We start from the raw sequence: 11,599 nt of genomic DNA, 5'->3' as shown, positions 1-11,599 counted from the left end.
ATTTTAAGTTAGTTTACTTTGATGTCCGATAACAATTAAAACTGAATTTTATAAAAATGTAATAGAAAAAAAAATGACTAAAACTTGCACTAAAATTAAAATGACAACAGAAAATATAAAAATAAAAACTAACCGCATAGCAACCTGGCAACTACCCATAACCTATTCTTTCAGCAGTTTAGAGAGAACAGCTCACATCATCTTGGTCAATCTGGTTTAGTGTTGGCACTGAGATCAGCATATTTGCTTAGTCAAACTTAAAATACTTTATCAGGAAAATGCATAATTTCATCCAAAACCCACAAAACTTATCAAGTAAATCTGATACAGTAAACCTGCTTCCTGCTTTGCTGATATACAATTTGACATTTATGACTATTACGGCTGAATAAACACTTCCGGAGGAGTCATAATACATTTAGAGAACAAACTTGGCTACATTTTCCAACCTACTTCGAGGCTAAAAGAAGGAGGCAGGGGGAATATGTGGGGAGGGAAGTGGTAGAGGAAATGAAATTCATTCAGTTGTCCGTTCCGAAGTCTTAAGTGTCTGAATCAATGCCCAGAAAAAACAGCGTGTGGGGTGGAAACCTGGAAAATGGTTGCAAAAATATTGCCAGTACTCACCTTTTGCCAAGACAACACTTTGTACTCTCATCAACAAAACTAAAACAGACAATGACGATGTTAATGCTATCGCCTCACAAGCAGACAACACCATAAGTAGCGGCCAGTCTTTATTATTTTGTTATGGCCCCCTAGTCATGACATACAAAGCAGAAGAAGATAAAGATCTTATAGCCTCTATTTTATTTCTTTATTTATAGAATGACAACAGCAGATTTAAAACTGGAATACCACACACATTCAGAATTTGCCAAAAGTCAGGGTACATTACTCCAGTGTATCCGACATGTAATGACTTGCTTGATGTATTTTTAATAGGAGTAATCAGGTTGTCAGCACATTGTGTTGGGTTTGATTTTTGCTGGGGAGAATACATATTTAAAAGCAGATGAATGAAAAGTGGAAAAGCATTAGGGATGATAATAATGGAATAGTTCATCTAAAAATGAAAATTTGCTGAAAATGTACTCATCCTCAGGCCATCCAGGATATACATGAGTTTTTATGTTCCTCAGAACAGATGTGGAGAAATTTAGCATTACATCACTTGCTCAACAATGGATCCTCTGCAGTGAATGGGTGCCGTCAGAATGAGAGTTCAAACAGCTGATAAAAACCACACCACTCCAGTCCTCCAATTAGCATATTTTGGAATGAAAAGCCTCGTGTTTGTGAGAAACAAATCCATCATCAAGGCATTTTAACTTTAAACTGTTGCTTCTGGCCAAAATACAGCTCAATAATCCATAATAACACTTCCTCCAGTGGAAAAGTCCATCCGCTATTGTACTCTCATATCAATATCCATAGACATGTTTGTTTAGAACTGTTTGAATCATTTTTGCTAGTAAACTGTGATCTGTGCATATTTCTCTCCTGATTCAGGTGAGACTATTTGTCAATGGAGAAAGCAATATTATGGATAGAGGACTCATATTTTAGCTGGAAGCAGTGGTTTGACGTTTAAAACATCTTAATGATGGATTTGTTTCTTAGAAACAAACAACTTTTCACAAGTATTTAATTGATGGACTGGAGTGGTGTGGATTATTGTGATGTTTTTATCAGCTGTTTGGACTCTCATTCTGATGGCACCCATTCACTCCAGAAGATCCATTGGGGAGCAAGTAATGTAATGCTAAATTTCTCCAAATCTGTTCTGGTGAAGAAACAAACTCATTTACATCTTGTAAGGCCTGAGTAAATGTTCAGCAAATTTTCATTTTTGGGTGAACGATTACTTTAACTACAGCCCAATACAGAAAATAACGTGTGTGTGTGTGTGTGTAAAATAATTTTAAATAGTCATATTGCCGAATGAAGGACCATCACCTTCAACACAACCTTGCCAAAACAGAACTGCTTGTGGTTTCAACAAACCCATCAAACCCATCGTTTCATCACAATTTCACCATCCAGTTAGGCACATCAATAATGTTTGCCTACAAAACCACCACTGGCTCTGCACCCCTTTACCTAAATTCATTACTTCAGACTTATGCGCCCTCTAGAAGCTTGCGTTCTGCAAGTGGACGGCGTATTATTGTGCCATCTCAAAGAGGCACAAAATCACTTTCACTGACTTGTACTGCGTTAAGCTAACTGAGACTTGTTATAGCACTTGCATATCATTGCTCTCTTGTTGATTTTGATTGCTTCTATTGTCCTCATTTGTAAGTCGCTTTGGATAAAAGCGTCTGCTAAATGACTAAATGTAAATAGTCACATAGTCCTCAGTGTTTCAGATCAAACCAGTATAGACAAACAAACTGGCTTTTTAGTGGTCTGTTTAAAACATAAACAGATTGTTTTTTTCTTTTACGAAACAGCATCCAGTAAAGTGTTTAAATGTTTGAAAGCACTTTGATATAAGGTCAAAATATTTGATTATGAATGCGTGCATGAAAGGCAAATATATGGGTCTTCAGCTCGTTTTCAACCTCTGGGCTGTGCAGATGTGTGAGACTTTCATACACCACTGAATTGGCAGACACCTTATGCAATCTGTTATTTCGATTCGAGGGTTCCACGAAGCGCTTCAACCTAAATTAGATTCGAATGATCGTGAATCATCAAAAGAATCCCTTTATGCATAATGCAACAATGTCAGATTACTCTGAACTTGGCAGGTGCTTAATTTATTCATGAGCAAGTATTTTGAAAGAGCTCCCTCTAGTGGTGCCATTTTATTTGATCCTGCTAAGATTTAGTTGTTAAAGGGATACTCCACCCCAAAATGAAAATTTTGTCATTAATCTACCCCCATGTCGTTCCAAACCCCTAACAGCTTCGACCAGTCACAAGCCTACCGGGTTTCATCCAAAATATCTTAAATTGTGTTCCGAAGACGAACTAAGCTTTTACGGGTTTGGAACGACATGGGGGTAAGTGATTAATGACAAAATTTTCATTTTGGGGTGGAGTATCCCTTTAAGGCAGATTTTATTTAGAAGTGCTAGCTTTTGCTCAGGCATGTAAACATAAAACGCTTGCTTTAATAATAGCAGAATATTACTGATATTAAAATAATTTCTTATTTAAATATTGCAATATTGCACCACTGGTGCAAATCCCCTCTGAATTATGTTAACAAAGGGCTTATAGACATGTGTAGGACACAGTCTATACTTTTGCCAGCCAGCTGGTCAAAGTGTCAGCATTGCCCAGTGCCCTGATTCCACCTGTTGCACTGATAACCCATGTGCAACAAAACAGCACAATGCTGCGCTTATAACATGTGTTGCAGCACGTCTTTCATCCAGTATTCATTTTCTTCGTGACTTTTATGCCACAAGACTTTGATCACATGAACTACAGAAATGTTATACGCGAGTGTGTTTTTTTTTTCAACTATGTGCACTTTTGGTCCTGTGGACTTAGAAAATAAAATTTCAAACACACTCTAAAGGTGTATTTACACAGCTAAGTTAAGGCTGCTCTGTGCCAGCTCAAAATTTAGTGTAAACTCACAAAGCTACATAAAAGCCAGACTAAATTATGCCTGCTATGACCCACCCCAACCACTACTATGAAATACTTGTGATTGCTGTGTAAATGCATTTATGACACCTTTGAACAGCATTAAACAGTCTTCGTAAAGACACCTAAATGCCACTTCAGAAGCACTTCTGTGCCACCTTTGCAGTGAAAATGTAGCATAAGTTAATAACCAAGTTAAAATCAATGGTTTATTTCTGATTTGTCTGATAAAAACTTCCAATAGTCCATATACATGCATGTCATTCGTGTCTGGAATGTAAAAACTATATATAAAGAGCATTTCTGAAATATGAAATTATGAAAAATAAATTATAATGATTAAAGCATGGTAAAAAGTGTCCAAGACTGTTACCTAAAATAAATGTTACCTTCATATATAAAATAAAATCTGTTGGTTTTAATAAACAAAAACACCGTACATAAAAGCCCGCAAAATTGAAGAAACACATAATAATAGTAATATTAAGGATAATAATCCGGCATTACATGTGCTGTACTATGTGTAACGTGAACACATTACCGCATGAGGACGTGACAGCAAAAACCAATACAAACCAGGCGGAAGTCTGTCATATGTGATGACGTCGGCGCATTCTCAAACGTGATTGGTCCTACTGTCTCCAGGTCCACGTGAGGTAACGCCTTTTTAAGCACGTCAACATTGGTCGTATAAAAGCGCTTGGCGGCAGCGCGCTGACGCAGCCCTAGTTTGAGAGGGAAAATGTATCGCTCGCGCTCCAAGTCTAACACCGGAATCGCTTTTAATACTTTCCTTTTCACTGTGCCACTGGAATATACTAAACTGAAAAGACATTATACTAAAAACTGGTCGTGTATTGGTTGATTTTAGGCGCGGAACTACTAATTTAAGCAAAATGCCACGGACCAAGAAAAGGAGCGGCAGAGGTAAGTGGGATGGAATATCTGGAAATGACCGGTTGTTTTTTTAGCGGTCTGAGGCGCGAAAGGGATGCTGGGGTTTGTAGTTCTTTACACGCCGACCGCGTAAATGAAATAGAAGGAAGAGAACTACATCTCCCATCACTACGTGACCCGCATTGGCTGACAGCCAGGAGTGTCTTTTGACACAAACAAAAGAATAATACACAATGTGAGTCATGGAAAGTAGAAAATGTACGTTGGAGTTTCTAAAGGTGGTGTTTGTTTTTAAGGGAATGTTGTTTAGTTTTAAATATTAGGGTCTATATAAAACGTTTGTCAGATTAATTGAATGCATCAAACGACGAAAGCTTAACATGGAATTAACTAAGATGATTATCATATAGTATAGCATGATTAATATCAAAACAACAATCAACTTAGATCATTTATGTTAAAATATTAAGACTTAAGATTAATAAATTAATTATTGTGTAAGATATTATATAAGATCGAATTTGTTATGTGAAATGACAAATAGGAGGAAGCTGCTGTAACATTCTGTGTTTACACGTTCAGCTGTCAAAAAGTGTGTTTGAGGTTAATTCAGGCCATGTGGTCACACTAGCCTGCTTATGTAACACAGGCCTGTTTGGGACCAAATAGAGGATGGGAAGAAGGAACCAGGAACACCAAGTCCTAATTTTTCAGCTGTAGATGTGCATAAATCAGTCTGTAGTCTGTTATTAAATGTTCTCATCCCATCTGCTCGCTGGATTTGCCCAGGCCTTTGAGAAGGAGAAGAGACTTAGTGTGCTGGCAGTCTGCTGTAGTCCTTCACACCATCCCACGTGTTGTTTTACTGTATCTCTGCTGTACTATATCAAGATGTATTTACTTTTCTCTGAGAAATCTCACATAGTGGCTGTTTTGTTTCCATAAGTTCTACAGTAGAAGTTTGTCTTCTGACACTTTGTACCTTTTGCAGATGTCTGCATTTTGCCGGGCTGATAACACATGGCGTGACATGGAGACTTAATGGTTGTATAAGGTCGAAGTGACATTCTCACATCATACGACTGCCTGAAATTAGTTGGAAAACACATTTCTATATAAGTGTCATTACAGGGTTTGTCACTGTTTAAAGGGTTCATAAAATAATTTCTTTGTTGTTTGAAAGTTCACTGAAAAGACATTAATGTTCAAAAGTTTGGGGTCAGTAAGTATTTTTTTATGTTTTTTTTTATTTATGAAAAACTAATAATTATTAGTTCTCTGAAATGATCTGAAGTGATAATAAAGACATTTATAATGTTTCAAAGGGTTTCCATTTCAAATACATGCTGTTCTTTTCGACTTACAATTCATCAAAGATCACCGTTTCCTCAAAAGAAAAGGAAAAGTGACACCGAAGACTAGAGTTAGGACTGGATTAATATTGTGAAGTTGTAATATTTCACGGTATTAATAATTTTAGTCTGACTGTAGCATTCATGCTGAAAATGTGCTGATTTAATAATGTAATGCAGCTTTGCAATTAAGTTTTTATTAAATAATGATTTATAGTTTATCTGTTTTTGCAGGGGGACAACAGGGGAATGTCCAGCCGTTCAGTGATGAAGATTCATCTGTTGAGACCCTCAGTCACTGCAGCAGCCTCAGTGAAAGAACCAGTGCAGCAGAGGAAGGTGGGTATTCACGGTCTCATTTGTTGTCTATGTTTTTTTTATAATACAGTGCAATGCAAAGGATGGATAAGCTCTTGTGTAGAGCTTTATCAGAGAAGAAAGCAACATTTATGATTGGCTGCCTCTCATCTTATTTGACAGCTGGTGAAACTGAAGAAATGGCTGAAGAGGACTTCCAGTACAAACTGAAGGTGTACATCGACAGCACAGTGGATAAGAGGTTTGTGTTCGTTCGGATTCCTGACATCAACTGTGGTTGAAAATAATCCATTTCTGCTAAAACCTCAAGCCTGCAGCAGTCTGAACTGAGTAATTATGCTCCCTTTCTAGTGCCAAGACCAGACAAGGTGCCCTTGATGGACTAAAGACTGCCATGGCAACCAAAATCCTCTACGAATTCATTTCCGAGAGAAGGATGACCATCACGGACAGCATTGAGCGCTGTTTGAAGAAAGGTTGGCTTCATTTGTGATTTTGAATAGTTGGAAATAAAATTTTCTTTAGATGTTGCCATGACGTCAGTGCAGAAAGTTGAGTTGGCTGTTTGCACTTGCAAATCAGGTAAAGGAGTGGAGCAGTGTGCTGCAGCCTCGCTGGCGTGTCTCCTGTGCATCCAGCTGGGATCTGGGATTGAGAGTGAAGAGGTTTTTAAGACCCTTAAACCCGTATTTAGGACCATCCACAACGATGGAGCAGCTAACATTCAAGCCAGACAAGCTGTAAGCGGTCGTGCTCCTCTACTGCGCCTTGAAGAATTAAAATGATTTCACAATCCAGCAAATCTGAGATGGTAACAATCTGTTGATCTCGACTTTTTCTAGTGTGCTACAAGTCTAGGCCTCTGCACTCTTGTTGCAGAAGATGATATCATGGTAAGTTTGGCAATAAAAGCTTTAGTACTTTCTTTAACTTTCAAGTGGACGTCAGTCTTAAAGGGATGAAAATAAATGACACCTTCAATGTAATTTCAAACCCATATGCTGTAAAATAGTTTTCTGTGGACCATAAAGATTTTTTTAACAGACTTTTATCTGCAGATTTTCTCCATACAATGACCATTCATTCAAATTATGCTGGTTTAAATTCTCTTAGGAAATTGTTACTCGAATCATTTTGAATATGAGTCAACCTTGAAACCATTTTTGGGTTTTTATCCAAAACAAACTTTTAAACACCTTGTATAGCTTTTTGTATTGCTGTTTTATAGCATTTGAACTTGTTACTTGCCATAAAAATAGCTAAGGAACCTGACATGGCATTAAAACACCAACCAACCATCATGGAAATCATCAGCATGAAAACAGATCATTGAATCAGTGAGCCGTATCTGAGAACCAGATCACTTGTGAATTATTTGGTCTTTTGAGCCAGTACTTTCCACTGGTTCTCAAATCTGATTGACTGATTCATTCTGAAATCTGGCTCATCTGGTTCAAGAGTGATTTAATGATCCAGTCAAAGTGGTTCCCAAGTTAACCGTAAACATGTGTCGAGTAGTTTTTCCATGCACTTAGACATGTTGATGCCTCCAAGGCTTTCAGGATTGATTCAAACCTGTTGTTTGTGTCACCTCCAGGATGTGTATGCCACTATGGAGTGTTTTGAGAGCCTCTTCACCCATTCGTACGTCAGGGAAGATGGAAGCAGACCTTCTGTGAATCCTCAAACCACGCAGCTCCACACAAACGCTCTCCTGTCCTGGGCCCTGCTGCTTACCATCTGCACCGGCAGCCATATCAGAGCCATTGCGCAAAAGTAAGTGTAGGAAAACACCGTTTTAGGCCATAGATCCTTGATGGTACTCACAAACTGATCTTGAAGGAGATGTTGGGACCTACAACTAAGGTACACCATCCTCCCAGGTTTATCCCAATAAGCATGTGCTATTGTTTTCAGACATCTCGCTAAACTGCCACGTCTGCTGGAGAATGACGACGTCAACATGAGAATTGCTGCTGGGGAGACCATCGCCCTCCTGTTTGAGCTCATCAGAGATGTTGACCCTGTAAGTTGTGTGTGTTTATAATAAGAAAATTATTTACATTTTTCTAGCATTTTATTAAATAATATTAAAATATAATTTATTGAATTTAATTGTTTAAATGTAAACCTGTTTTTAATAAATATTGTATTTGATAAAATAATATTATTAATGTATTAAATATTTTAATAAAATCAATAATAATTTGAAAAAATCCAAATAATTACAATATTTTATTAAGTATTCAATTTAAAGTATTAATGTTTAAGTATTTAATAAATTATGAAATTATCATGTAATTTTTCAAATTATTTTATAACAGTGTATTAAAATAGTATTAAAATATATTTAATTTCAAAATATTTTAAAGTTTAATATAATTATGAAATTAAATATTAAATAATAAATGTATTAAATACATATTAAGTGTATTACTTTATTTTTTGTTTAAATTAATATATTAATATTCATTTAAATATTAATATCTTTTATTGAATGTATTCATAATAAATTAATAAAATATATATATTAAGTATTTAACTTTCAATAAAATTGTTTTAATAGTTTAGTGAATTAATTAGCAAATAACAAGGTATTTTGTGTTTCTATTTGGAATGTTTATTTTAATAATTTTGTTTCTTGTATAATGTGACTTGTACCTTCACAGGAGTTTGATTATGACGACTGGGAACAGTTGTGTGAGCAGCTGAACGCTTTAGCCACTGACTGCAACAAACACCGAGCCAAGACCGATAAGAGGAAGCAAAGATCTGTCTTCAGAGATGTCCTCAAGGCCGTAGAGGTGAGATAGGAAGTAAACAGTTGTCATAGTTGACAGTCTCATCAGTGCTGCAGCTCAGACTCTGACCTCACTTCTGTCTCTGGAACAGGAAGGGGATTTTCAGAGCGAGACAATCCGCTTCGCCACAGAGCGAATGGTCATTGACAGCTGGGTGAAGAAGAGGACTTATGATGCCTTCAGAGAGTTTGTTGGCTCTGGGATGAACTACCATCTACAGGTGAAGCTCTCAGATGTTGCGAATAGATCCAAAAATGGGATCTTTGAAGTGATTATTGAAGCTTAATTTTCTGACCACAGGCGAATGAGTTCATAAGGGACGTGTTTGAACTGGGACCACCGATGTTGATCGATTCTGCTGCTCTGAAAGCCATGAAGAGCTCCAGACTGGAGAGGGTAGGAAAGCTGTTAATTTTCTATGTGTAGCTGGTTTTTTGGGGGGTTTTTTCACTGTATGATATTTTAGAAATTCCAAGTTTTGATTGTTGTGTAATTTATATGCTTTTGTTCTTTCAGCACCTCTACAATGCAGCTGCGTTTAAAGCTCGAACCAAGGCCAGGAACAAGTTTCGGGACAAAAGGGTGGATGTTGGGGAGTTTTAAGTTTTTGTAAAGCACATTATTTTTTCTTTCATCTTGCATTTAAGTCTTTTGATTCTTTGCATTCATAACATGGTCTCTTTTTATATATATATGTAAAATTTTAATATTTGCTATCTATAAATTCACTCATTTCTCTTCCACTCTAATTTGTGTTTATATGTAAATGGTGTTGGGTTCGCTAACATCAGATCCTGTTTTCTGTTGTTTGTGTAGTTGTAGGTCTTGTAATGTTATGAATTGCACAGTATTTATGAGTATTTTGTGTAAGTGAATGTCACGATGGGCTGTACTGTAGTGACAAGGCTGTACATTACAAAAAAAAAAAAATCAATAAAATTGTTGATGCCCCCTATTCAAAAGTCCTGGTTTGTTTTCTTCAGTATCGCTCATAATTATGGATGACTCATTTTAATAAGACTAGAGGCGTTGAACTCTCTCAAAGAAATGGTTACATTAGACATCCTGAACCTGGAATCTGTTCACTTGTTTGCTTCACAGTTGCCATGTACACCGATTCACTGAAGCTGAGATAGCCATTTGATGTTTTGTAACAGAATCATGTCAGCACCATATGACGTGTTGTATAAGGACACCTGTGTATCTCACAAACACGCTTTCCAATGGTTATGATAACTTTATGACTTACAGATCATATGCTATTCCAAATATAACTAATGTTTTACATGCATTTACTTTTACTGTTGCATTGCATTCTGGGTGATATACAGTGTAGCTTTCTGTGTGTTGTAATAACTAGCGTTACAGGGAATTTATGTATACATGACAAAAAGTTGGCCTGATGTTCACATTATGGGAACATTTTTGTTAAATTACAAATAAACTAACAAAAAAATTGCAGTCAAAGCAGTACTATTTTAGATTCAGTTATATAGTAATAAAATGTTTTTGTTCATATTTTGAATTGGGTGTTATTTTTATATTTTAAAGTCTTAGTAATTTTGTGTTTTTTTTTTAATGTCTATAAAGTTTTTTTTATTAAGTGTGTATACATCACACACACACACATGTTGTGTTTCTATGTTTTATGGGGACATTCCATAGGTGTAATGGTTTTTATACTGTACAAACTGTATGTGCTATTGCCCTACACCAACCCTACCCCTAAACCTACCCCTTAAAGGAAACTTTCTGCATTTTTATTTTCTAAAAAAAAAAAAAAAACTAATTCTGTATGATTTATAAGCTTGTTTCCTCATGGGGACCTCAAAAATGATATATATATATATATATATATATATACATACGAGAGAGTTTTCAATATCTTAAATATTATATTATGTCATTATATTCTATTGATTTGACCGTTCTCTGTAGATCCCGCCTTCTCGCACGCCACGATTGGTCGATTATTTACAATTCCTGCACGCTATTGGTCAAACGGCTTTTCAGCCATTACCTTCAGCAAGTATGAAAACAATAGGAAAACCAAGCCAAAATCGGGACATTTTAGGTAATTTCAAACATCCCGGCCAGGATATGACCGGGGAAAACAGGACACACTACATAGGTTAAATTTGGAATAGCATACAGCGTTAGCATATGGAAGAGTTTACACAGTAAGAGTAGTTAGTATACACTGTATCCGAAATGAAATGCTTTTCTAGTATGTGAAAAACACGTCAAGAGATTTTTATAGATCATACTAAAATAACACTACTTCATACTGTGCACTTTATAGCCTACTGCCACTTTTTTATGTGAAATAAAATTAATTATGCTATGACACACATTTCTAACAGTTTAAACGGTTAAAATAGTTTAAGTCATTGAGTGGCATCCAGTTATCAATTTTAAAATGATTACTTTGCAATCCAATTTTGTGTACTTGTCTGAAAATGGAAGTCGTGCGTTATGGGATACTGTAATTAATTTGCACATGCATTATGTTGTAAAGCTACTGCACATTTTGTAATTGGTCATGTGGTTGAAAATTCACACATTACAGAATATACATATTTATTTTTCAAACTCACAAAAAAGTTAGTCACAAATTATGAGTGA

The 11,599-nt window shown here is 36.1% G+C and overlaps 1 protein-coding gene across 3 annotated transcripts; it reads left to right on the top strand.

Moving 5' to 3' along the window:
* Positions 1–4,294: 4,294 nt before the first annotated feature.
* Positions 4,295–9,929, top strand: LOC107656357 (interferon-related developmental regulator 1-like). 3 transcript variants are annotated; one of them, XM_016444159.1, is made up of 12 exons: positions 4,295–4,533; positions 6,090–6,194; positions 6,336–6,414; positions 6,525–6,649; positions 6,756–6,913; positions 7,016–7,066; positions 7,771–7,949; positions 8,091–8,199; positions 8,843–8,977; positions 9,066–9,194; positions 9,275–9,370; positions 9,491–9,929. In XM_016444159.1, the coding sequence occupies exons 1-12, from the start codon at positions 4,503–4,505 to the stop codon at positions 9,575–9,577; spliced, it is 1,284 nt and encodes a 427-aa protein (XP_016299645.1). In that variant the 5' UTR covers positions 4,295–4,502; the 3' UTR covers positions 9,578–9,929. The 3 variants fall into 3 exon arrangements, with proteins under 3 accessions (XP_016299645.1, XP_016299646.1, XP_016299647.1); XM_016444160.1 differs by having other exon boundaries at positions 4,295–4,738; XM_016444161.1 differs by lacking the exon at positions 4,295–4,533 and adding an exon at positions 5,800–5,926.
* The last annotated feature ends 1,670 nt before the right edge of the window (positions 9,930–11,599 follow it).

This window comes from Sinocyclocheilus anshuiensis, unplaced genomic scaffold (assembly GCF_001515605.1).
Source record: "Sinocyclocheilus anshuiensis isolate Anshui unplaced genomic scaffold, SAMN03320099.WGS_v1.1 scaffold183, whole genome shotgun sequence".
Classification (NCBI taxonomy): Eukaryota; Metazoa; Chordata; class Actinopteri; order Cypriniformes; family Cyprinidae; genus Sinocyclocheilus; species Sinocyclocheilus anshuiensis.
Note: the sequence above shows the minus strand (reverse complement) of the source record. Positions and strands in the feature narration are given on the sequence as shown.

Bases quoted from the DNA above. Each gene is read 5' to 3' on its own strand.
- LOC107656357 (XM_016444159.1), top strand. From the start codon at position 4,503: ATGCCACGGACCAAGAAAAGGAGCGGCAGAG. The intron at 6,195-6,335 runs GTGGGTATTCAC...CTTATTTGACAG, and splicing joins AACCAGTGCAGCAGAGGAAG to CTGGTGAAACTGAAGAAATG. The intron at 9,371-9,490 runs GTAGGAAAGCTG...TTGTTCTTTCAG, and splicing joins AGAGCTCCAGACTGGAGAGG to CACCTCTACAATGCAGCTGC.